At 46.6% G+C, this 23,745-nt stretch overlaps 1 protein-coding gene across 4 annotated transcripts in view; it reads left to right on the plus strand.

Annotated features, from left to right (window-relative positions):
• The window catches only part of RIN3 (Ras and Rab interactor 3), a 175,491-nt gene that overhangs the window by 78,084 nt on the left and 73,662 nt on the right, over positions 1-23,745 (plus strand). For all 4 annotated transcript variants that reach the window (XM_063793863.1, XM_063793864.1, XM_016926624.4 and 1 more), the window contains exon 4: positions 23,639-23,711. In XM_063793863.1, coding sequence (XP_063649933.1) covers positions 23,639-23,711 — 73 coding nt within the window. The remainder of the gene's footprint in view (positions 1-23,638; positions 23,712-23,745) is intronic.

Genomic DNA, 23,745 nt, shown 5'->3' on the forward strand with positions numbered 1-23,745 from the left:
TTGTGAAATTGTTCCTTCAAAAGTGAAGGAAAAATAAAGACTTTCTCGAACAAACAAAAAGTCAGGGGATTTGTTGCTATTAGACCTGCCTTGCAAATGTTAAAATTTCTTTAGAGAGAAAGAAAATGATAAAGGTCAGAAACTCAGTTCCATATAAAGAAAGGAAGAGCATCAGAGAAGGAATAAGTGAAAGCAAAAGAAAAATGTTTACTTTTCTTATTCTTAATTGACCTAACAGATAACAGTTTGTTGGAAATAATGGCAATAGTATATTCTATTACTTATGCTTATGTGTGTATGTATATCTATATATAAGCAAAATGATGGCCCAACAATGATACAAGGAATGGGAGGAAGAAATTAAGATTGTTTTGTTATTAGAAGGTACAGTTGACCAGGTGCAGTGGCTCACACCTGTAATCCCAACACTTTGGGAGGCCGAGGCGGGTGGATCACCTGAGGTCAGGAGTTTGAGACCAGCCTGGCCAACATGGTGAAACCACGTCTCTACTAAAAATACAAAAAATTAGCTGGGCCTGGTGGTTTCCCTGTAATCCCAGCTACTCGGGAGGCTGAGACAAGAGAATTGCTTGAACCCAGGAAGCAGAGGTTGCAGTGAGCCGAGATCAGGCCATTGCACTCCAGCCTGGGCGACAGAGTGAGACTCTGTCTCAAAAAAAAAAAAAAAAAAGGTACAGTTGTTCCTTGGTGTCTATGGGGGATTGATTCCAGGACCACCTTCACAATTCCAAAATCAGTAGGTACTTGAGTCTCTGATAAAAAATGGTGTAGTGTTAGCATATAACCTATGCACACCCTCCTGTATACTTTAAATCACCTCCAGACTGCTTGTAATACCCAATACAATGTAAGTACTATGTAAATAGTTGTTATACTGTATTGCTTTTAAATTTTGTATTATTATTATTATTATTATTATTATTATTATTATTATGAGACAGAGTCTTACTCTGTCGCCCAGGCTGGAGTGCAGTGGTGTGATCTTGGCTCACTGCAACCTCTGCCTCCTGGGTTGAAGAGATTCTCCTGCCTCAGCTTCCTGAGTAGCTGAGATGACAAGGCTGCACCACCATGCCCAGCTAATTTTTTGTGTTTTTAGAGATGGGGTTTCGCCATGTTGGCCAGGCTGGTCTCGAACTCCTGACCTCAGGTGATCCACCCGCCTCGGCCTCCCAAAGTGCTGGGATTACAGGCATGAGCCACCATACCCAGCCAAAATTTGTTTTTTTTTTTCCTGAATATTTTCAATCCATGGTTGGTTGAATCTACATGTGTGAAAGCTGCAGATATGGAGGGCCAACTGTCCTCACAACGTGTGAAGCAGTATAGCGTTATTTGAAAATGGACTTGGATTGGTTGTAAATGTATGTTGCAAACTCTAGGACAACCACTAAAAAAAATAATTTAAAAAGAAGTATAATAAAGGAGAGAAAATAGAATCATATAAAATGCCAATTAAAACTACAAAAGGCAGAAAAAGAGTGGAAGACAAAAGTGGGACCAAAGAACAAGGACAACAAATAGAAAACAGTAACAAATATGGTAGATGTCAATCCAGCAATATCAATATCACTTTGAATTTTAATGGTCCAAATGCACTAATTAAAAGAGAGAGGTTGTCAGAGTAGATCAAGAAACAAGACCCACTATATGCGGTCTACAAGAAACCCACTTTAAATATAAAGACACATATAGATTAACAGTAAATGGATGGAGAAAGGTATACCATGCTAACACTAAATTGGACACAGGAAGGGGAACATCACACACCAGGGCCTGTTGTGGGGTGGGGGGAAGGGGGAGGGGTTGCATTAGGAGATATACGTAATGTAAATGATGAGTTAATGGGTGCAGCACACCAACATGGCACATTTATACATATGTAACAAACCTGCACGTTGTGCACATGTACCCTAGAACTTAAAGTATAATAATAATAATAATAAAAAGCTGAGGTAACTTTATTAATTTCAGTCAGGGTAGACTTCAGACTGAGTAAAGTAAGGGATAAAGAGAGGCATTAAAATGAAGCAGTACTCCAAGAAGATCTAACAGTCCTTTATGTGTGTGTGCCTAACAACAGAACATCAAAATACTTAAGGCAAAAGCTGATGGAACTACAAGGAGAAATAGATTAATCTACTATCATAGTTGGAGACTTCAGCACCCCTCCATCAGACATAGGCAGATATAGCGGGTGGAAAATCAGTAAGAACATAGTTGAATTCAGCAGCACCATAATCAACTGGATATGGTGGACATCTATAGACTATTTTATCCAACAATAACAGAATGCACATTCTTTTGAAGCCCACCTGGAACATTCACCAAGATAGACCACATCCTGGGCCGTAATACACACCTTAAAAAAAATTTAAAAGGCTTGCAATCAGGCCAGGCATGGTGGCTCACACCTGTAATCCCAGCACTTTGGGAGGCCAAGGCGGGCAGATCACCTGAGGTCGGGAGTTTGAGACCACCCTGTCTGATATGGAGAAACCCCATCTCTACTAAAAATACAAAATTAGCCGGGCATGGTGGCGCATGCCTGTAATCCCAGCTACTCAGGAGGCTGAGGCAGGAGAATCACCTGAACCTGGGAGGCAGAGGTTGCAGTGAGCCAAGATCATGCCATTGCACTCCAGCCTGGGCAACAAGAGCGAAACTCTGTCTCAAAAAAAAAAAAAAAAAAAATTGTAATCATACAATGTCTTCTCTCAAACCACAAGGGAATTAAACTAGAAATCAATAACATAAAGATAGCTGGAAAATCCAAAAGTACTTGGAGATTTAACAACACACTTCTAACCAACATACAAAGAAGGAATCTCAAAAGAAATTTAAAAATACTTTGACGTAAATGAAAATGAAAACACAACTTACCAAGCTTTGTAGGATGCAGTGAAAACAGTGCTTAGAGGGAAATTCATAGCATTGAATGCATATATTACAAAAGAAGAAAACCTGGTTTTATATTTACTTCTCTCACTTAACTAGCTCTGTGAACTAAAGCAAGTTATTTGACTTCTGATCCTCATTTTCACCAACCACATGATGGGGTTAATGATACCTCCAGGTCTCATGTCTGACTGCTTCCTTAAATAGTTTAGGCAGAAAGAAGTTGGTGAGACAGGCATAAGAATGTGGCTTCCTCTGGGGCAGGTGGGCTGCCTGGACACTGAGCAACATGTGTTTTCCTTTATAATCCAGGTGCTTGGGATTATATTGTTGTTATGAGGAGCAGACAAGAAAATATATGTGAACATACCTAAAATCTGACAGAAATCCAAGAATGAGCTGCATACTGCTGCATTCATTGATAACATATTCATGCATATAGGTAACTAGCATCTACTGAACCCTGGATCATGTTAAGGCGGTGTCTGTGTCCTCAAGGAGCTCAAATCTAGTCAAGGAGGCAGAGTTGTCAATTGCAACACAGTATAATCAGGGCTCTTGTGATCAAAATGAGCCAAGGGAGAAGGAAAAAAGAGAGGGTTGCAGGAATGGCATTGCAGGCAATGGGATGAAGGTGGACCAGCTTCTGCTCTCAAAAGGATCACTTGGGTAGCTGAGTGGATTGGGGCAAGAGTGGAAGAAACAAGACAAAGAGCCCTTGCAAGTGCTTTATTGTTCTCACAGCATCCTGTGTGGACGCTCAGCTTGCCCTGGGCAGATCACATCATATAGAGGACTTCTAAAGAGATGTTTCTAGGGGAACTTGGCTTTGAGGGGGTTTTCCCAAAAGAGAAAGTTGATTATTACCTCTGAGCGCCTCTGAACCCACCTCCCAGATTTGCTTTGCTCTGGGAGTTCCTAGGCGGCCTCATCTCTAGGAAGTGTGAGCAGTGTTAGAGCCAAGGTGAGCTTGTGCAAAGCCATGGGAGTGTGTCAGTAACCTGGGTTCTAATCAGGCTTCCCCAGTAACTTGCTATGTGGCCTTAAGCAAGTCACTCGACATCTCTGAGGCTGACCTCACCTGGCAAGAGACAGATACAAAATGCCTTGGAAAGATAAAGCCCCACACAGACAGAAGGCGCCGTTCTTCTTTTGCCTAACCCCAGATGTCCCAAGCACCTGGATGGTAAAGGAAAATACATGTTGCTCAGTGTCCAGGCAGCCCACCTGGTCCAGAGGAAGCCACATTCTGATGCCTGTCTCACCAGCTTCTTTCTGCCTAAACTATTTAAGGAAGCAGTCAGACATGAGACCTTCTGGAAAGTTCTATAGAAATAAACTGATGTTTTCTGTGTCTCTTTGTGTCCATCTCCCCTTATCTGCCCAGGATCAATGAGTAGTTTGCACTGCTTTTGTCATCAGTCCTGATCCTGTTACATGTTTTATTGTGCTTATTGTTGTCTCAGTCTTAGTTTTCACATTGGAAACTTTTAGGGAACTTGCCCCAGAGGAATTTCCCCTGCTGGAATGTTCCTTTAATGTAGTTCCCAGTGCAAGGCTGCCCTTTATACCTACAAATGTAGGATCCCCCAGGTGAGACCAATTCCCTAATAACCAGGCCATGAAATCTTACTTTTCTTCAGCCTTCAGCCCCAGTTATTGGGGAGTTGCTGTCTACCAGGTACCATGTGGGTATTCATAGACATTGGCCCGTCTGTCTTCATAACGCTATGAAACAGGTGGTAGGATCTCTAGTCTGCAGCTGAAGTGTGCCCCTGGATGTAACTGGGATTAAACCTGGGTCTGTAGATGCCACGTGCAAGCTCTTTCACCTGAGCCAGGTTGTTTCCTGTCTTATCTCCCATATTCCTTATCCAAATGACTCTCCAGCACAAGGGAAGTGGAGGACTCCAGAGAGGAAGTAGAGGAGTTAATAATCAATCCTTTATATTCTTTGTGTGGTTGTATCTTATCCTTTCCTCTTTTAGCAGGGGATTTATTTAACAAAGAACATTGGAATTACCCTTGGAGTCTGAAGCCTAAGCCAAGAGTATATTAACGTGCTTTATGTTCATTGCGAAGTACCAGAGTTGTGCAGAAAGGGGGCAGGCTGGGACTAGATGGCTTCAGCAAGGACAGCCATGGTGAGGAAGGGTCACTCAACTTCCAGGTCTGACTCTCCCTCGTAACAACTGAGTGGAGGTGGGTTTGTGCCTGAGCTGTGTTTTTGGTGGCATGCTGGAGCCGACTCATGTCAACTGGTGACAGCTGATTGTGTGAATCTCTTCCCAACTTGGTGGTAAGTACCTTATGGAAACTGGCAAATGCTATAAATCAGGGTTTGTTTGTTTTTTTTCCCTCCTGGAGAGCTGGATTTAAGCAATTACCAGCACACTACTGCTCAGTTTCCTCATCTAGAAAATGCGGATGGTAATACCCATCTCATAGAACCATGGGGAGATGTCACGTATGTGAGCATTTTGCGAAAAGCATGACGTGTGTGTGGGTCAATAGGATGATGTGTGTTTATACATAATTTTTTATAATTCTTACATGAAAAGCTGTGTCTTTTTTTGGCTGTATCTTTGTAGAAACAGGAAATAAATTTCAATCAGGGCATGATAGGACACGTGTAGCATAGATTCCCAGAGAAATCAGATGCATAATGTGAGACTATTAGCTGATCATGGGATGACCTTTGAAATCATCAAGCCTGAGGGGCTTCTTCTCATTGGCTTCAGGGTCCTGAGGACCAAAGCCCTGTCATTCATTGAGAGGATCGGTCAAGTGTTTTCCATGGTTTTCTTTGAGGAACGCCAGTGGCAGTGGCTGTGGTGAAAGAAGCCAACAGACGGCAGACCGAGATTTGAAACCTGCTTTTTTACTTAACTACCTGGTTGAACTTGGGCAAATTCCTGAGCCTCTTCAATCTCAGTTTCCTCATCTGTAAAATATGGTACCTCCCAAATAGAGTTTTGGGAGACCCTTGGAGTGGGGTAGATTCTACTGGATTTCTGTTAGTTCTTTTCTCTCTCCTGGGCTTCCTCAGAATTCCGTTCTTATATCATGGTCTTAGGACTCCAGTTGGATCCCTAGTTTGCAGAATGTGGCTCCAGATTGGTACAAGAAGCCCGCTCTGTGTAGCCCGACCTAGAATGTTCTCTATGTGCCTCTTCTCCTACTGAGTTATGACGCAAAATATTTACTGAGACTTTGCTGGGTGCTCAGGCCTTAAGGAAGTAGAATCATAATAGCAGTTACTTGTTAAGCATTCTATATGAATTAATTTAATCTGCATATCAGCCCTGGGATATAAACAGTACAGTGTGGCAGAATAAAGATGGTCATGCACTCTTTGACAATTCTCCCATCAAGATTCTATTGCCTCTCTCCTTGGATCTGGGCTAGCCTGTTACTTCTTTGACCAATCAATACAATAAAGCAGAAGTGACGCTATGCCAGTCGCAGATGTAGCTTTTAAGAGAACTGACAGCTTCTGCCTGGACTCTGGGAGCTCTGAGTTGTCATGTAAGAAATCTGACGACTGACACCACCATACTGGAGAGACCATATGGAGAGGCCTGGACACTATAAGGAGGGAGAGAGGCCCAAGAGGAAGACAGGCCTGGGTGAATCCAGCCTTCCAGCTATTCCTGCTAAGGCACCAGGCATAAGCAAAAGTGCCTTGGACCCTCCAGATCAGACCAGCCCGCAGCTGAATACCACTAAGTGCCCTAGTCAGTGCCAAAAAGAGCAGGAGAATCACCCAGCTGAGCCCTGCCAAATTCCTGACCCACAAATTGTGAGCTACAATAAGATAGCTATTATTCTAAGCCACTAAATTTTGCAAATGATTTGTTACAAAGCAATAGATAACTGGAACCATGCTCACCCTCCTTTTACAAATGAAGAAACGGAGGCACAGAAAGTTGAAGTGGCTTAATTAAGGTCACACATTAATTAGTAAGTGGTGGGAACATGATTTAAACCCCAGAAACCCGGTTCCCAACATGAGTTGTTAACACTGTGTTGTACTGCTCTTGAGTTGAAAACATGTCTCTGCTTGCAAGGAGACTTCTGTTTACTTTGGGATGCAAGAATCACTCATGCTACAGAAATAGCAGTTAAGGCAGAAATAGAGAATTATAGAAGACATTCATTTATTCACTTTAAGGACAGATTTATATTAAAATGATGTTAGGATTTTACTGCAGTCAGAGGAAGGACCCCCACCACCCCACAACACTGACTGGTGAGTGAGACCCCAGGGGAACAACTCTGAGGGGTGAGGACATTTGAGTTGTGTCCTGAAGGATGAATAGAAGTGTCCTGTTTGGAAGAGCACACGAGGTGGCAAGATAGTCCACGCAAGTGCACAGAATGGCAGAATGGTGGGGTGCATCCAGGGAGAGTCCAGTGTGGCTGGTGTGGAAGGGAGGGAAAGCCGAGAACAGGAGCATCAGCTGGAGCCACTTGCAGGGCAATGTGCATCCAAGCCTTGAAGCTCAGCCTCTGTCTAAATGGCCCTGGAGAACCCCAGCGAAGGACATTAAGTGTGGGGGCACGATCCGATGTGCCTGCTAAACAGAAGCCCCCCGCCCTTGGGGGTGTGAAGGCTGGAGTGCAGGGGAGGTTGCCGAGGATGAAGACCAGAGGAAGCTCCATGGTAGCAGTCTGGTGACAGCATGGTGGGGCCAGACCAGGCAGTTATGGCAGACATGGAGGGGAGGGGACATGCCCCAGACATATTTAGGAGGAGGACTCTTGGGCCTGGTTGGCAGAAATGGCATGATGAAGGAAGAGGAGCCAGTGGTGCCTCAGGGGTACCTGGTGTCAGGGACTATGGGACAGCATCACCCCAGGCCCAGGGAAGAGCAGTTAGAGGGTAACAGCAAGGGACGCAGTGAGCGTCGGTGCCTGGGAGAAAGAGAGCAACCCCCTGGTGCCTGTGATGGAGTGGGTGCTCAGCAAATACTTGACAAGAAAGATCAAATGGACCCCTGGGTCTGGGTCTCTGGAGGGAAGGAAGAGTGCAAGGTAGAGATTTGAGCATCACCAGCACAAGGGCAGCTGGAGCGGTGAGATGCTAAACTACACCACATCCTTCCATTGTGTTCTTGACCTTTGGACTGAAGAGACCTGTTTCCACCTCTGTTCTTAGAGACAAGGCTACTCTGTTCCTACAGGGCTATACAACTCCCATCTTGTCGCTAAAATGGGATTTGAGTTAGATGACCAGCTAGAGAAATCTATGACTCTGTGGATATAATTGCCTGGGAGCTTAGAGCTCTGACCCCAGGCAGTCACAAGGAACATCCCCATGCCAACTGAGAGGCTTCTCTTTGCAGCCACAGTGATGTCACCATCCCTGACCTGGGGCATTTATAGTGATTCAGAGACCCTCCAGTTCTATGCCTGTGGTGGATTTAGGGATAGGAGCAGTGCTCTAAATAACGCCCCTTGCTTCACCTGCGCTCAGAACCAGTGAGGAAATAGACAAAGATGAGGAAGATGCAGATCAGTGTCAGCTTTCTTAGCAATGGGCTGAGCTGAAGGATGCAGTGCGGGCACATGATAAAAAGGAAAATGAATAAGGAAATTGAGAGGAAGCCTCACAGTTAGAAGGGGATGTAGTTGTGGGATGCAGTTAGGGCACAATCCAGTGCCCTAACATGCACCCTCTTTGACTCTGTTCCCCGGAGCTGCAGGCTTCCCTGTCCCAAGAGCTGGGGCTGCCCCAGGATGCCTAAGGGGGGTGGGAAGAAAGCTGCACCCTGACCCCAGCAGGCTGGCTATTTACAAGCATGGATCAGTAGCATCTCGAAGCAAGCGAACTATCAGTTGCGCTGAGACTGATCCCTTGTTCTTGGTTTCACAACTCATTTCCTGTCTCTTGGTGTCTCTGCACTGCTAGTGAAGAGGATGGAGCGTGATTCCTCTGAGACTTGAGTCATGGGCCTTGCCGTCTTCCACTGAATTCAGTTCCGAGCACTGATTTCGGGTACCCACTGTGTGCCAGGCAGCACACTAGGTGTTGGCGTCCATGGCACTCCTGGGCTCCTGCTGGTTCACTCAAGGAGCACAAACTGGTTCTCTCTCTAGAGCAGAGTGTCTGAAACACGGCACTGTTGGCATTTGGAGCCGGGTCATTCTTTGTTGTGTGGACTGTCTTGGGCATTGGAGAATGTTAGCAGCATCCCTGGGCTCTGTCCACTAGATGCCAGTAGCATCACCCTCCGAGTTGTAACAATCAAAAGTATCTTTACATATCACCAAATGTCCCCCTGGGGGATCAGTTTGCTCCTGGTTGAGAACCACGGCTCTGGGGCTGTGCCACCCAATATGGTAGCCAGGGGCCACATGTGGCTAGTGAGCACCTGAGATATGGCTCAAGTATATTGAGATGAGCTGTGAGTGTAATATACACACTGGACTTTGAGCACTTAATATGAAAAAAATATGAAATGTCCTATTAGTGATTTTTAATATATTTATGGTATCTTAAAATGACAATATTTTGGATATATTGGGTTAAATAAAATACAGTATTGGGATTAATTTTACCCATTTCTGTTTATTTCTAATGTGGCTATGAGAAAATTGATACTGCACACATGGCTCACATTCTCTTTCTCTTGGGTCTAGAGCGTCACCAGCCCCATGTGGTGGGTGAGGGCACAGACTGCAGAGTCAGAACCCCCCAAGGCCACGTCCTAGCCTCACCGCTTCCTAGCTCTGTGACCTTCAGTGAGCTACTGAGCTTCTCTGGGTCTCACAGTGGCGGTCACTTTCTCCAAGACCTCAGATCAAAGTTCCCAAACTTGCAGGGGAAATGGTGAACTTTGTAAGATTCTGATGTTGAAGCTGGTATTTTCTGGACAGTCTTGGAGGTCCTTCTGTGGCACTCAGGGCTGTTGTCACTACCAAGGTGTTACCCACCTTCCTTTCCCCCGTCCCCTCTGCTCCCAGAGAGAACAAAGTGTTTTTTCTCAATGGGTCCAGTCAAAGACATCTCCCCGGCCCTGCGGCGTGAGCAGGAAGCAGGTGGGATTGCTTTCCCCAACATGCACCTCTTTCCAGGGTGGCACCTTTACCCAGCATCTCCCCTGACTCCTTCCACCTCCCCTTCCCCTAAAAATCTCCCCAGCCTGGTTTCTCTTTAGCCTTCCCTGACACTTGGCAATTTGCAAATCTGTCGAACGTCTCCCCTTCTGTATTGGCATCTGAACCTATAAATAGCTCCCAGACAAAGTCCTGGCTGCATTGTGACAGTTTGTATGCTTGCACTGTATTCCTTTTCTCAGACTTTTAGAAAGCCTCATCTACGCACTTGCTTAATACGGAAGAGCAGCTTCCAAGAAAAGGAATCTTTTATTACAGCATGAACAATGTAGTGGGGAGTCACCTCAGGGTAACATGCTGCTTGCAGCAACGATGAGCCCTGTGAAGCATGCAAGATGGTCCAGGCAAGGTCCTGGACCCAGGAAGGTGGAAAGAAATGAGGTCTGGGCCCTGCTCTCTGGAAGCTTCATCCAGGGCCAGAGCTGGGCCTGTAAATAAATCATGATGTGCTGTAATCAGCTGTAAAGTCAGCTGTGTGCCCAGTGCCCAGGCCAGTGGGAGGGGCCAGAAGTTCTGCCCAAGAAGGCCTCACCAAGGGATCACCTGGGGACTGCCCGATGACAGGGGAGATGGTGGCCCACAGGAAAGGCATCACCGCCAACGTGAGGCAGGGACATGCCGATTGCATTCCTCTAGGAGGCACTGGGACACCCTCCCTCCAGCCTGCACCTCCTTTCTCAACAAAAGGCACCTGCTATACTGGCTGGCGGGCCATGGTCACAACTTGGCCACAGCCTTGGGCCAGTCACTTAGCCTTCCTGAGCCTGTTTCCTCACCTATTAAAGGTAGATAATGGAGTTGTCATTTTGATTAGAAGTACAGAGCCTTGCACAGTGAGCACTTATTAAATGGAAGATGACATTATGATTATTATTATTATTAAAACTTTGAAAACTGTAACCCTCCATGACTCCTCAGGAGGCTCGAATTTACACAAAGCCCAGTGCTGGGAATTTGGGAGAAGGAGGCAAACAATGACAGTTGCCATTGAATCAGAATCTGGATTCCAGAGAGCTCTAGAATGTAACTCTGGAAAGCACTCGGGCTGATCCCGTCTCTCAAGCTGATGATGTGCCACCTCTGGACCTCAGTTTCCCCATCTGTGCCATGGGGAGGGTGCAGAGCTATCCCTTAGAACCCTTCCGTTCTGGCTTTCAGTGGTTCCTTGTCCAGGGCTGCAACCTGGGGCATTTGGAAGCGGCCTTGCTTGACCATGGCTGCTGAGTGCTCCCCGTCACTTTCCCATTGGCCTCCAGCCAAAGGCCAACTCAGGCAAATTCACTATGCCCTACTCTGCACTGCAAGCCTGCATCGCACTCGGCCCAGGGCCCTGGTGGGTGGAGACCAGGGCTAAGGAGGGATGATCTTACACTGAGAGCTGCGGACTGGACAGGTGTTGGAGCCTTACAGAGGGAGACTCAGGCAGGCTGGAAACATACAAACTCCAGGGCCAGCTCCAGAGGCAAAGGTGCCACCGCAGATCATCAGTAACAGCCAGCGAAAGGGAAAGGATGCTTTTTTTCAGCACATTTTCCCAATCGGCATCCTCTTCCAGCTCCCTGAACCCTAACTCACCCTTTGCCCTCCCCACCCTTCAGCCCCCTGCCCAGGTCTTGGAGATCTCTGTGCTGTCTTTTGTGGAGCAGCTGCTATCTTGCAGTCAGATCCTCTGTCGGGGAGGCCTTCAGCCTTTGCGCAACGACCCAGAGGGTGTGGGAGGGGCTCAGTTACTCTTCTCCTCACCTGGCACTTAGAGAAAGCAAGTCTCAGAGTCTCATGGTATGTGGTTGGTGGACCCAGGGGCCTGTGCCCGTTCTGTGCTGTCCAGGTTTGGGCTCTGCCTGGAGCAAAAACAAGAGCTTGCCTGTGCTGTGTTGCGGTCCTTACATGGTAGCAAATCTCAGAGAACACAGGAGCCACTCAGGCTGGCATGGGGTTGTTTGCTCTTCTCACTTTTGGCAGCTGCTACCCTCTGCTGGTACCAGCAGTGCTGGCAGCCCTGGTCTAGCAGCGCCCTTTCCTCAGACAGGAAAGGGTGGTTCTCCAGCATCACCTCAGAGCCAGTGGGTGCCAGGGCTGGGCCTGGAACCAGCGGGTCCCCGGGACTCCAAAGAAATTGCTGTCTTCCCCACTTCTACCCCAGGAACACAAAGCAATTTCCATCTGTTTCAGAAAATTGTGCCTTTGGATAGTAAGCCCTGTGATGGTAGCAAACATTCCTTTCTCCACCTCAGCCACAAACTGGCCAAGTGGTGGTTCCCATGGCAACTGCGGTGTTGCTGGGCAGCCGTGGACCCTGGCCAAAATGTAACTATGTCCTTCAAAATGGGGAAGGAGCCTGCCCCTTTCAGGGGCCTGCAGGATGGCCCACAGGCTGGCCAAGGTGGGTGGGGGTCCATGGAAGAGTGGGCATGGCCCTGAAGGGCCTCACTTCCCCATCCCCAGCCCATGCAGCCTTGCAGGCGCCCCCACTCCCACTCCCCAGCTGGGAACCAGTCCCCAGCCCCTTGTCACTTTGACTTTTTATCCTCAGGGTCTGCACCCCAGGCCTTTCCTGTCAGGGACCCAGCTCAAAGATCTAGTGCCCCTTTTAGGAAAAAGGATCAGAATCCATTAGGATTGAATTCTCTAACCCATCTGGGTAATAGGAGGATTCGGAATAGGTTGGCTCAGTAGTGTTACATAAGAACCTGGGGTGAAAGCTACTTCCAGGGTCCACCCAAAGGTCCCCTCCTATCCAGGTGTAAGGGCATTTTTTTTCTCCAAGCATTGAGCCCTCCGAAAGGTCAGAAACTCCTGTCTCCTGTAGGGGTGGTGTCCAAGCCTTCCTTGTGTCCCCGATAACAATTTCCTCCTGGGGCAATCCTAATCTCTCCATTGTAATCCATCCAGTGCTCATTCCATAAGCATGCATATTGAGGCCTTCTGCATGCAAGATTTTCCTTAGGTAAAATCAATCAACATCTCTCTCGCCCTACCAACCAAATGTTCAATCATCAAAAGAGAATGAGCTGATTGTTTTTGAATCTCTACCCACCCCTCCCCACCAAGAAAGAATTACAGGTAGGTCCCAGGGCCCATATACTGGCAGGTTCCCTGTTACCCTTCTGTTGAGGCTTCCTGTCAATTTCCTTATCCATTTTCCTCTTTTTTTTTTTTTTTTTTTTTTTTTTTTTTTTTGGTGAGATGGAGGGAGTCTCCCTCTGTCACCCAGGCTGGACCTCATTGCAACCTCCACCTCCTAGGCTCAAACGATCCTCTTGCCTTAGCCTCCCAAGGTAGCTGGGACTGCAGATGTGGGCCACCATGGCTGGCTAATTTTTGTATTTTTGGTAGAGATGGTGTTTCACCGTGTTGCCTAGGCTGGTCTCAAACACCTGAGTTCAAGGGATCCGCCCACCTTGGCCTCCCAAAGTGCTAGGATTACAGGCGCGAGCCACCACTCCCCGCCCCATTTACTCTTTATTTCTACATACTATGAGCACAATAAGTCCTTGTTAATGAGTAAATACATAATGAAAAATGCCCTAGTCAAAGAGAAACTCTGACCAAGCCCTTCAAATGGGGGTCAGAACTGGAAATTTTATTAACAACGACTATTGTCGATCAAAATGTGTTAGAAGTGGGATCTCTGGGGTTAACAAAGCTGTCTGCTAAAATGAAAGATTGGGTTTGTGTTTCACAAGTATGTGTATGCTTCAAAAATAATGATCCTTGGCAAGGTACGTCCTCGTTCCATGCTTTCATATCATGATCTGTTCCTTCTCAAAGCAAGGATCAGGCTTGGATTAACAAACGCTCACACTTCATATGTTAGCAAAGATAAATGAGACTGTAATGAAGGCATGTGTCAATAGACATTCTTTCCCTAGAGTCAGTGTAATGAAGGATAAGTTTTCATTTGTTGAATACATTAGCCTCAATCACTGGGAACTTGTAGTAATTAAAACTGGGCATATCTGAAATTTACCTTTGCACCATCTGTGAAGAAAGCATCTAGGAAGGGAAATAATAGTGTCAGTAAAATTACAGAGAGGACGTTGGCCTAGATAAGAATAATAACTTGTTAAAGGCCCACAAGTCATTAATGATATCAATAGAGAGAAGAATTGCCCATTAATTAAAGCAGATTGGGAATGGCCCTATTGAATCATTTATATAACACCCATTATGTGCCTACTATTTTCCAGACAAGCTTGGATAGCACTGTTTTATTCTTAAATATTGGAAAGACCCTATTAAGAGGATGAAAAAACAAGGCCAGATGCAGTGGCATGCACCTGTAATATCAGCTACTTGGGAGGCTGCAGTGAGAGCATCCCTTGAGCCCTAGAGTTCAGCACCAGCCTGGGCAGCAGAGGGAACCCCAGAGCCAGTCTCAAAATAAAAAAAAAGAGGACAAAAAGACAAACTACAGAATGGGAGAAAACATTTGCAAATCACATATCTGACAAAAAATGTGCATCTAGAATATATAAAGAACTCTCTGCCAGGTGCAGTGGCTTATACCTGTAATCCCAACACTTTGGGAAGACAAAGTGGAAGGATTGCTTGAGCCCAGGGGTTCAAGACCAGCCTGGGCAACATACTGAGACCCCATATCTACAACAACAATAACAACAAAAATTAGCTGGGCATGGTGGTGCATGCCTGTAGTCCCAGCTACTTGGGAGGCTTAGCTGAGAGGATTGCTTAAACCCAGGATGTTCAGGCTACAGTGAGCCGTGATCACACCACTGCATTCTAGTCTGGGTAACAGAGCAGGACCCTGTCTCAAAAAATAAATAAATAAAGACAAGTAACCCAATCAAAAATGGGCAAAGGATCTGAGAAGACATTTTTGCCAAGAATATATGGAAATAACCAATAAACACATGAAAAGACTCTCAACAGCACTAATCATCAGACATGCAAATCAAAAAACCACCATGAGATACACTTCACACCCACTAGGGTGACTATCATAAAAAAGATGGACAATAACAAGTGTTGACAAGGGCGTGGAGAAATTAGAATCCTCATGGTGGGAATATAAAATGGTGCTGTCACTTTGGAAAACAGTTTGACAGTTTCTTAAACATACAGAATTGCCATATGACTGAGCAATTCCACTTCTAGGTATATACCCAAGAGAAGTAAACACATATCCACACAAAAACGTGTACACAAATGTTCACAGCAGCGTTACTTGTAGTAGCCAAAATGTGGAAACTATCCAAATGTCCATCAACTGATGAGTGGAAAAATACAATGTGATATATCCATACAGTAGAATATTATTCAGCCATAAAGAAAAATATTCAATTAGAAAATGGGCAAAACACATGAACAGACATTTCACCAAACAGGATATACAGATGGCAAACAATCACATGAAAGGATGTTCAACATCATTAATTATTTGAGAAATGCAAATTAAAACCACAATGAGATATCACTCTTCACCTATTGGAATGGTTAAAATAAAAAGTAAGGATAACATAAAGGCTGGTGAGGATGGGAAGAAACTGAATCACCCCTGCATTGGTGGGAATGTCAAATGGTGTGGCCTCTCTGGAAAGGAGTTTGGCAGTTCCTTTGAAAACTAGAGGCTGGACATGGCAGCTCATGCCGGTAATTCCAGCGTTTTGGGAGACCGAGGTGGGAGGATTGCTTAAGGCTAGGAGTTACCCATCTCTACAAAAAATTTAAAAATTAGCTGGGTGTGGTGGTGCATGCCTGTGGTTCCAGGTACTCGGGAGGCTGAGGATCATTTGAGCCTGGGAGGTTGAGGTTGCAGTGAGCCGTGATGGCACTACTGCACTCCAGCCTGGGCAACAGAGTAAGACCCCTTCCCCAAAAAAGTATAGGAAACTACAGATGGCCTTACCACATGACCCAGCAATTTCACTCTTGGGCATATATCCCAGAGAAATGAAAACACATTTTTCACACAGAAACTTACATGCCAATGTTTACAGCAGTTTCATGCATAGTAACTAAAAACTGGAGACCATCCAAATGTCCTTCAGTGGATGAATGGCTAAACAAACCCATGGTACATCCTTGCTACAGAATATTACTCAGCAATAAACTGTTGATTCATGGAACAACTTGGATGAACCTCAAGGAAGTTACACTGAAAAAAGCCAGTCTTCAAAATATATATACTTTGTGATTCAACTTATATGACGTTTGTGAAATAATGTGATCATAGAGACTGGAACAGATTAGTTGTCAGGGCTAGTGATGGGGAGGGGGTAGATGTGGCTATGAAGGGATAGCACAAGGGGGCTCTGTGGTGTTGGATGAACTAAATATCTTGATTGTGGTGACTGTGTGAAGCTACCTATGTGATAAAATTGCCTAATACTATACAAACACACACACACACAAATGAGTGCATATAAAACTGCTGACATCTGAATGGCATCTGGGGATTGCATTGAGGTCAATTTCCGGGTTTTGACACTGTGCTCTAATTATGACCGATGTTACCACTGGGGGGAACTGGGTGAAGGGTACACAGGACTTCCCTATTCATTTATTTGCAACTTCTCGTGAATCTATAAGCATTCCAAAATAAACCATTTTATGAATACAGTTATTTATTTTATTAATGCAATTAAATAAATATTTGAGAACTGGCAATGTACCAACCACCATGGTATATGCTGGGGGTTCTGTGCAAAACAGAAGATGCACACACAGTCTCTGCTCTTGGCAGTTCGTTTGCATTGCTGAATGATAAAACTGAATTTCTCTCTCTCTTTTTTAGCATTTTTTTTTTTTGAGACAGAGTCTCACTCTGTTGCCCAGGCTGGAGTGCAGTAGCACAATCTTGGCTCACTACAACCTCTGTCTCCTGGGTTCAAATGATCCTCCTGCGTCAGCCTCTTGAGTAGCTGGGATTACAGGCACCTGCCACAATGCCCAGCTAATTTTTGTATTTTTGATAGAGACAGGGTTTCACCATGCTGGCCAGGCTGGTCTCGAACTCCTGACCTCAACTGATCTGCTTGCCTCAGCCTCCCAAAGTGCTGGGATTACAGGTGTGAGCCACCGTTCCCAGCCTCTCTCTCTTAGCATTTTTAAAGTTGTTTATTAAATTATACAAAAAACTTGCATTTAAAAAATTTATTTATTTTAATTTGGGGGTACAAGTGGGTTTTGTTTACATGGATAAGCTCTTTAGTGATGATTTCTGAGATTTTGGTGCACCTATCACCTGAGCAGTGTACACTCTACTCAACATGTAGCCTTTTATCCCTCACCCCACATGCAGCTTTCCCACCCAACTCCCCAAAGTCCGTTCTATCACTCTTATGCCTTTGCGATCTCATAGCTTAGCTCCCACTTATAAGTAAGAACATATGATATATAGTTTTCCCATTCCTGAAAAACTGAACCTCTTTAAAAACAAAAACACCTAATCGCTTTCAGTTCTTCATGGATGTTCCATTTTGATGTTGAGATTGTGAGTGCCAGGGGCTGGGCTGGCATGTGTGTACCCAGTATCTCTACCTGCCCCTGACCCAGCCTTGAGGGTGAGTCACTGGTGAAAGGCTTCCTTTCTTCTGAGCCAGGGCAGAGTCTGTTGTCACCTGCTGTCACCTTGGAGTGCATTGGGTTCGGCTGCCTGGTGCCTGTTCTCACACCTCACCTCTTGAGACGGTTTGGACAGGGTCTGGTATGTTTCCCCTGAGGCTTTTGCTGAGGGATATGGGAGAATGTACTCAGTGTGACAAGTCTCAGGAACTGCTGGAGCTGGCAATTTTGTTGGGAGGAGTAGGCTGGCCGGCTCCCTGCCCAGGGCAGAAGCGGGTGCTGGACGGCCTGAGGCTCTATCAGAGCTGTCTTGGCAGGTTCATGGGTGATGTGGTCTCCTGGACAGTAGGTGGCACGGGGGCTTTTCAGCTGTACTAGTAGGGTTTTGATCTGCTGCTGAAAGCAGAGTGAACTGAGAGGACACTGGAAACCAATGGGCTTTAGAGAAAAATCTTGACTGTCTCCGCTTACAGAAGTTGTATATGCTCATTATAAAAAATCGCAGGAAAACAGAATGCAGGAAGTGAAATTCAGTCGTGTGTGTGTGTGTGTGTGTGTATGTATGTGTGTTTCTGGTTTTAATAACAGCTTTATTCAGATGTGTTTATTTAATGTATCAATATCTTTCTACTAGATAACAGCTTTATTCAGACGTGTTTATTTAATGTATTCAATATCTTCCAAGATCAAGGCGCTGGCAGAAAAAAAAATTTTAAGTATTAAATATCATACAATTCAGCAATTTAAAGTATACAATTCGATGGCTTTTAGTGTATCACAGAGTTGTGCAACCATCATCACAGTCAGTTAAGAACATTTCATCACCTCAGAAAAGAAACCTTGTGTTGTGTAACAGCGTGAATGTACTCAATGCCACTGAACTGTACACTTAAAAATGGTTAAAATGCTAAATTGTGTATTATTTATAGTTTACCATTATAAAAAGAAAGAAAAAAAGAGAATGAATGAAGCCCATACCATTTAGCTAGCATCCCCCTATCTCCCCCTACCCCCAGCCCTAAGCAACCGCTAATATCCTTTCTGTCTCTGTTTATTTGGCCCATTCTGGATCTTAACACCTGAAGGCCCCTTTCGCCCAACTGTTCTTTACGGGTCCTCACTGTGTGGCAGGCATGGTGTTGGGCTCAGGGCAGGGGACAGGGAAAAGTGAGACCTGTTCCTGCCCCGGCTGTAGTCCAACAGCCCCTGCCTCTCACAGTAAAACACATGGGCGGCATTTCCCTGATGGGCATTTTGGGCAGCGCACCCTGTATGTGGCTTTCTGATGGGAGAGGGTGGAATCCCTGGGAAACAAAGACTTTGGTGTAGAAGGTGGATCTAGAGCTGGACTCTGGAGCTGCAGGGATTCTCCGTGCAGGACAAACAGCATGAGCAGAGGCAAGGAGGTGGGAGTGAGGACTGTAGGAACAGGAGATAGGGAAGAAAATGCCCAGCCAACAGACAGGATTTCTGTTGAGGAGCAATAGGAAATGAGACCCAGTGGGTCCACAAAACCCTTTCCCTGCACCCCTGCCTCCCACCACATTGCCTTGCATGTGTAAAATGACAGTTTAGTAATATCCCCATTGACTGAACACACGGGCACTGTTCCAAGCCACTCCCATGGCATAATTTATTTCATGCTCACAGTGATGTTTATGAGGTGGTGTAGTCGCTTCTTATGGCTGCCACTGCAAATTACACAAACTAGGAGCCTTAGAGCAACATAAACTCATTCTGTCACAGTTCTGGAGGCCAGAAATCGGAAATCAAGGCGTGGACAGGCTTGGTTCCTTCTGGAGACTGCGGAAGCATCTGTTCCATGCCTCCCTCCTGGATTCCGGTGGTTGCTGCCAATCTTTGGCATTCCTTGGCTGGCATTCCTTGCATCACTGCAATCTCCATCTCCAGCTTCCCATGGCATTCCCCTCGCTGGGTCTGTGTCCCATGCCCTCACATGACCTTCTTTTTTTTGGAGACAGAGTCTCGCTCTATCCCCCAGGCTGGAGTGCAGTGGCACGATCTCACCTCTGCCTCCCGGGTTCAAGCGATTCTCATGCCTCAGCCCCCCGAGGCACCCGCTACCACTCCTGGCTAATTTTTTTTATTTCTAGTAGAGACAGGTTTGACCATGTTGGCCAGTCTGGTCTCAGACTCAGGTGATCCACCCGCCTCGGCCTCCCAAAGTGCTTGGATTACATGTGTGAGCCATCGCACCCAGCCCATCACATGGCCTTCTTATGAGGACACCAACCATTGGATTTAGGGCCCACTCTAATGCAGTATGAGGTCAGCTTGGTTACATCTACAAAGACTCTATTTCCAAATAAGGTCATATTCCCATGTATTAGAGATTCACACGTATTCACATGTATCACATTCACATATCTTTTGCAGGAACACAAGTCAATCCTCAACAGGTGGGTACTTTACTACCCCTGTTGTGTTCGTCTGTTGTTGCATTGCTATAAAGAAAGAGACTGGGTAATTTATAAGAAAAGAAGTTTAATTGACTGTAGTTCTGCAGGCTGTACAGGAAGCATGATGCTGGTATCTGCTCAGCTTCTGAGGAGGCCTCAGGAAACTTACAATCACGGTTTAAAGGAAAGGGGGAACAAGGTGTCTCACGTAGTGGGAGCAGAGCAAGGTGGGGGGCAGGGGCCACACACTTTTAAACAAGCAAATCTCGTGAGAACTCTATCAGAGAACAGCACCAAGGGGGTGGTGCTAAACCATTCATGAAGGACCCACCCTCATGATGCCATCACCTCCCACCAGGCCCCACCTCCAACACTGGGGATTACAATTGCCCATGAGATTTGGGTGGGGACACAGATCCAAACCATATCACCTGTTTTATGGGTGAAGAAACTGAGGCACAGAGAGAAGCAACAACCTCGGCACATGCTCACGTGCAGGTGGTGTGGCCTAGGAACCCACAGGCAAGACACCCGGCCAGTGCAGTACAGGACAGGGGGCAGTCTAGAAGCTAAGCCCACCACCCATCAGAACAAATGATTGTTTGTCTTGTGCCAATCTGCACTCACCTTTGTTCTAGAAAGGTGCGAGGCTGTTTGTTGGGACTTCCTCAAGTCCAAGGTGTCCCTTTGGGGCCCTAGAGGGAAGGGCCATAAGCCACGTGGTAAGAGGTCCAAGACCCTGTCCATGATGCCCCTGTGGCCTTTACCCCTCTAGGGTGTCTTTCCCAGACAGACTTTTAGTAAACATTCATCAGTCTCCCATGCACTGTGCTGGATGCTAAGGGAGACTCAAAGATGGACCAAACCCTGCCCCAGCATGCAGGGTCTCCCCGTGTGTCGCCTTCGTGTGAAGGGATGCTGTTTGCATAGTCAGGAATGGAAAGGTGGCAGAAAGGGCAGGGGCTGGGGCCAGGGGAGAGGTTTAATTGCAAAGAAACAAGCATGAGCCTTAAGCATTACTTATGATTTTACAAATCTGGGGTTTTAACAGTAAAACAGTAATTGGGCCTCTGCGTCTAGCGTCGTGTTGGGCCCTGGCTGCCAAAGCGAATAAGCCCTAGTTCCTGCACTAGCGGCTAACCCAGCAAGTGGACTAGATACCAAAGCCTTGTAAGGATGCTGTTTCAGGAAGGGAGTCCAGGGCTTTGTGTAAAGTGCCAGGGGGCACAGAAGGGGGCGTGACTGACTTCGTCTTCAAAGTTTATCTGTGTTCTGCAAAGATCAGGCCGTGCCTCAATGGGAAGGAAAGCCGCTGATTGTTGAGTATGCCTGATATGTAGGCTGGGCTTTTTGTGTGCATTGCCACTAACCCACGCCAGGCATTCCTGAGGAAGGTCCTTCCTTCCCTTCCCATCTTACAGATGGAACCTCTGTCTCCCCTCTCTGCTGCCGGAAGTCTTTTGACCCCAGCCTCCCTTGGCCACACCTGTGCTGCCCCTTGTGGAAGGAGTCGGCAATGCACCAGATGCGGGCACTAGGTGGCACTGGGATGCCCGGGGCATCCTGTGAATTCCAACACCACCAGCTAGGGTCTCTCAGACTTAAGTCATTTGTAGGCATCCTCCAAATACCTCCTGTACCACCATCTAGTTAATATTTTATTTAAATTCTCTTTTAAAATTTTGTCTCTATCTCCTTGCCATAGACAAATATAATTTTTTTAATTATGTGAACTGTTAAGAACAGTGTTTGATATGCAGAAAGAAGGCAAATATAAAAATGAAGCTAATTGAACACAACATGTTGGTTCGCGTATCACTATAAGCATCTCACAGACCTCTAATGCTGTGGAGTGCTGTCCTGGGCTTTGAAAACAGGTCCGCAAACTGATGTCACCTATGTGCGTGTGGCTTTAGGGAAGAACTCCTTTCCCTTTACAGGTGGAAGGACAGAGGCACTGAGGTGGGAAAGGGCGCGCTCTAAGCCTCATTGTCTGTTCCAGGCTCAGAGCCAGACCTGGAAGCCGGGTCCTGCCTTCCCTCTCCATCACATGGAAACTAGCACCTCGGGAGACCAGGACCACAGTGGGACATGCACGTGTTTCCTGGCCCCTCTGGAGCCAGAGAGCGCTCATGTGGGGCTCCCACGTGCAGGGAGCATGACCATTTGAGTGTGAGGATGAGTCAGGAGTTGTGGGGCAGGTGCCTGTGGGGCACTGATGAACAGTGGGACCTCCAACAACCTGCTGAGCCTCTCTGGGCCCTTCGCCCTGGCTCTCCCAAGCAGGGCAGAGCATGGTGGCGTGTTCTCCACTGGTCAGTCTGGCCCCAGCTGCAGGCACTGACGGTGGCATCCTGGCACCCTGCCCCTCCGAGGAGCCCCATCCACCTTGGCATGGATTTTGAACAAATGCTTTGATCCCTCTTCCTTGCCAGAGCTGTAAAACATCAGGGTAGCCCTCGCCCTTGGGTGAGCTGTGCAGCCATTCAGGTTCTGAGAGGCCCTGGAGATCTGGGTGACAGGCCACTGGCCCCACTTCAGTGCCCCAGACCCATGTTCCTCCTGGAGGCTGAGGCAGAACTGGGCAACACCCTTCCTCCTGGCCTCTCCTGGGCCTCAGAATTGCCAAGTTCTAAGACTGTTGCTTGGGATGACTGTGATCTATTAAATGTTTAATTCTGCATTTACAGTCTAGAAACTTCTGTGTTATTTTGTCAAAAATGATGAGTGTATATTAACACCAGCTATCCTAACAGTGACATGGTTTGGCTGTGTCCTCACCCAAATCTCACCTTGAATTATAGCTCCCATAATTCCCACGAGTTGTGGGAGGGACCTGGTGGGAGATAATTGAATCATGGGGGCGGTTTCCCCCATACTGTTCTCCTGGTAGTGAATAAGGCTCACGAGATCTGATGGCTTTATAAGGGGAAACCCCTTTCGCTTGGCTGTCATTCTCTGTCTGCCATCATTAAGACGTGCCTTTCGCCTTCCACCGTAATTATGAGGCCTCACCAGCCACATAGAACTGTGAGTCCATTAAACCTCTTTTTTTATATATATATAAATCATCCAGTCTCTGGTATGTCTTTTTTTTTTTTTTTTTGAGACAGAGTCTCACTCTGTTGCCCAGGCGAAATGCTGTGGTGCAGTCTCGGCTCTCTGCAACCTCCGCCTCCCGGGTTCAAGTGATTGTCCTGCCTCAGCCTCCCAAGTAGCTGGGATTACAGGTGCCTGCCACCACACCGGCTAAATTTTTGTATTTTTAGTAGAGACAGGTTTCACCATGTTGGCCAGGCTGGTCTTGAACTCCTGACCTTGTGATTCGCCCATCTCAGCCTCCCAAAGTGCTGGGATTACAAGCATGAGCCACTGTACCCGGCCCGGGTATGTCTTTATCAGCAGCATGAAAATGGACCAATACAAACAGGTAATCTCCTGAAATCTCAGTGGATTGACAAGGAATTCCATTTCTCACTTACCTAAGGTCCAGCTGGCAGCTGATGTGTATGGGGGCCGCATGCAGCCCAGCATGGGACCCAGAATGTGTGCAGCAGACACGCCCCCCGACCCCGTCCTTGCCACCTCCTTCCCCCATTTTCCTTGGCAGGATACTCACCTCACCCAGGGCCCTTCTTGTCTCTCCCCAGTATTGTACCTGGAAGGCTCGGCTCTTGTGTTTGAGGACATCTTCAGACTGATTGCATTCTACTGTGTCAGTAGGTGAGTAGACCCGGCCCTGCAGGAGGTTATCTGG

Source organism: Pan troglodytes, chromosome 15 (genome assembly GCF_028858775.2).
Source record: "Pan troglodytes isolate AG18354 chromosome 15, NHGRI_mPanTro3-v2.0_pri, whole genome shotgun sequence".
Classification (NCBI taxonomy): domain Eukaryota; kingdom Metazoa; phylum Chordata; class Mammalia; order Primates; family Hominidae; genus Pan; species Pan troglodytes.